Below are 2,398 nucleotides of genomic sequence, written 5' to 3' on the forward strand. Positions count from 1 at the left end.
ACATGCAGGTACAACGTGCTGAATGAAACTGTAGTGGTGTAGAAACTGACCGTACAGGTGCGCGTTTCTCAGAGCACAAGCTATTTTTCTCAGGCGGTGGTTCTTCTCACAGCAGGTATAGGCAGGGAAACTTAGTAGAGCTGATTTAGGGCATCCAAGCTGCTCCAAGTTAATCACAGTGCGTTGAAGTAAGGTAGAAAGGAAATGGCACTTTTCTGTGCCAAAGGAATAAATGGCGAGGCATTTTCGGTACAGCATGATAAAATAGTAGACATATTGCTAAAATTCACTTCTCCAGCTTGCCAAGAGAGGCCGTGCACATTTTGAGTATCCCATAAATTTTCATTTTGTATTCTGATATCGAGATCATCCCATGCGCACGGTGGTTTAAATACCCATGATTGCAAACAATTAGAATCTGGATCCACAACAACTATTTCTTTTGGAATATATTTTCCTTGATTATCTCGAAATCCTATAAAATCAATAACGGCTCTCATATTGTGATCCTACTTTTGACTGACAGTCACTCAACTGAAGGCTTATTTGCTATAATCAGTATATATGCCGCGGTTCTTGTCAATTTGTACCAGCGAATCAAATTCTCCATAAATAACACAGTGACTGAGGAGGGGAGTGGCAAAGCAAAAGAGGCCTTTAATGTCACACTACTGTCGCGAATTAAGTCCCAAGTGGAATCGATTTCCATGGTAGGTGAAAGAATAAAGGCATACAGGGCAAACCCATTATCGTAGTCCTCACGCGATATACCGTTCCCACTATCAGAAAAATAAAGAGAAGTACCCGAGAATAATGAGTAATATGCTTGAACGATATTTTTGTCACTAAAATTGAGTGCCAGAGGCTGACTTGGGATAGACTTATTTCCAATTTGAAACTGAAGCGAACTAAGATTGAAATGCTGAAAGTTGAAAAGGTTAGAGTCAAATCTACCATTGAAAGAGCTATTCGATACGAATCCTACTATGATACGTTTAGGTACTGTACCTAAAAAGATGTTATCCAGATTGTAGGAAGTGATATTTTGAGGCAGTGTGATTGATTTTACTTCTACTCGTGTTATAGGGTACTTTGCTGTTGCTTTTTCAAGGGCTTCACTGTGAGCTAAGCCTACATGAGGGCTAATTGTCACACGGCGAACAAATAAGGAGACATCTTGTAACTGAACTCGATATTCTGAATTCCCACTGGTTATTAAAGCAAACGCATCGCTTGTTCTGTGCAATTTAACTCGCATAGACACTTTGTTCATTAGAAGGCAGGGCTGAGAGGTAATATCTGTATGAAGGCGACCATACATTTCGAAACTACGGCTACCTAATGCAAAAGACATGCGTTTCTCAATTCCTTTGTTTTCTGTTAGATTTTCTAGTTTTCCAGGAGTATCGCGATACCAGAGAGAGGCAGTGAGGTGTGATTTTTTAGCTTCGTTCGAGTAATTCAATAAAGTTTCAATGTAAGCACGGTAGGCATATGATCCAGAGGAGGATGAAATCAATTTGTCGTTCAACATTACGTCAACTTGAGAAAAGAGTGAATGTAGAAAATTGTTCACGGGGGAAACCAAGTTATCTGCAGCCAAATTTGCTCCATCCGGTTTAGTAATTTTACATCTCACATTCAAATAAACGTGCGAAGGGTCCAAATATTCATCGCCGCCCCCAACTACTGAAAATTCGATTGGGGAATCTGAAGTTAGCGTTGAAAGTGGGCGATATTCAACTAATGCTGAATTCTCTATACTTGTCTGAGTGAGTGGAATCGTAAACAAATCAAGTTCCGAGTTTGTACAATCACAGGAGCCAGGATGTAAGAACGACATGGTGGTTAGCTATCGAAAATATCTCTGTTTCCCCTACGCCTTCTCTTTTTCGACTGAGAAGGTACTAGAGGGATGCCAAATTTTATAGTTGCAGCCTTCCGTTTTCTTTTTCCGCTACCAGAGAGAAGTTGAGAAATTTTTTGTTCTGCCTTGCCTCTCAATGTTTCTCCTGCTTCGCCTAACCGAGTTCTAATAGAATGCTTTACCGGCTTCTTTTCCAGCACATCCCCAACTACTTGCATCCCAGTTGTCAGTGCTTGTTTTCCTAAAGTTTTAGCGCCTTGTTTGAGCAATGGAATAACCAGACGGAACAACCCCTTGAAGATAGATCCTAACCCGTGTCCCCTTTGAAAGGGTGGACCTGAGTAATATGGGAGTCCCGAACCGGCCTGCTCGAGATAGTAATTGCGGTACAGTTCGTCTCTGTCGTATTTCATTTTCTCTTAAAATGAAGTTTAACGGTCAACTCCCCAAATGCAAATGAAGGTTTACGACCAGCATTGTCCCTTAAAAGGATTTCAATGGTGTCGAAATAATGCTTTGATGCTGATAAAT

The 2,398-nt window shown here is 40.8% G+C and overlaps 1 protein-coding gene across 1 annotated transcript; it reads right to left on the reverse strand.

Moving 5' to 3' along the window:
• Window positions 1-526: 526 nt before the first annotated feature.
• Window positions 527-1,843, reverse strand: LOC145978775 (uncharacterized protein F54H12.2-like). The gene has a single exon (XM_083111591.1). It carries the CDS (start codon window positions 1,841-1,843, stop codon window positions 527-529), a length of 1,317 nt encoding a protein of 438 aa, XP_082967717.1.
• Window positions 1,844-2,398: the final 555 nt, after the last annotated feature.

Source organism: Lepisma saccharinum, chromosome 25, assembly GCF_977018435.1.
Source record: "Lepisma saccharinum chromosome 25, izLepSacc3.1, whole genome shotgun sequence".
Lineage (NCBI taxonomy): Eukaryota > Metazoa > Arthropoda > Insecta > Zygentoma > Lepismatidae > Lepisma > Lepisma saccharinum.

Excerpts from the sequence above, each read along its gene's own strand:
- LOC145978775 (XM_083111591.1), bottom strand. The coding sequence starts at position 1,843 with ATGTCGTTCTTACATCCTGGCTCCTGTGATTGTACAAACTCGGAACTT.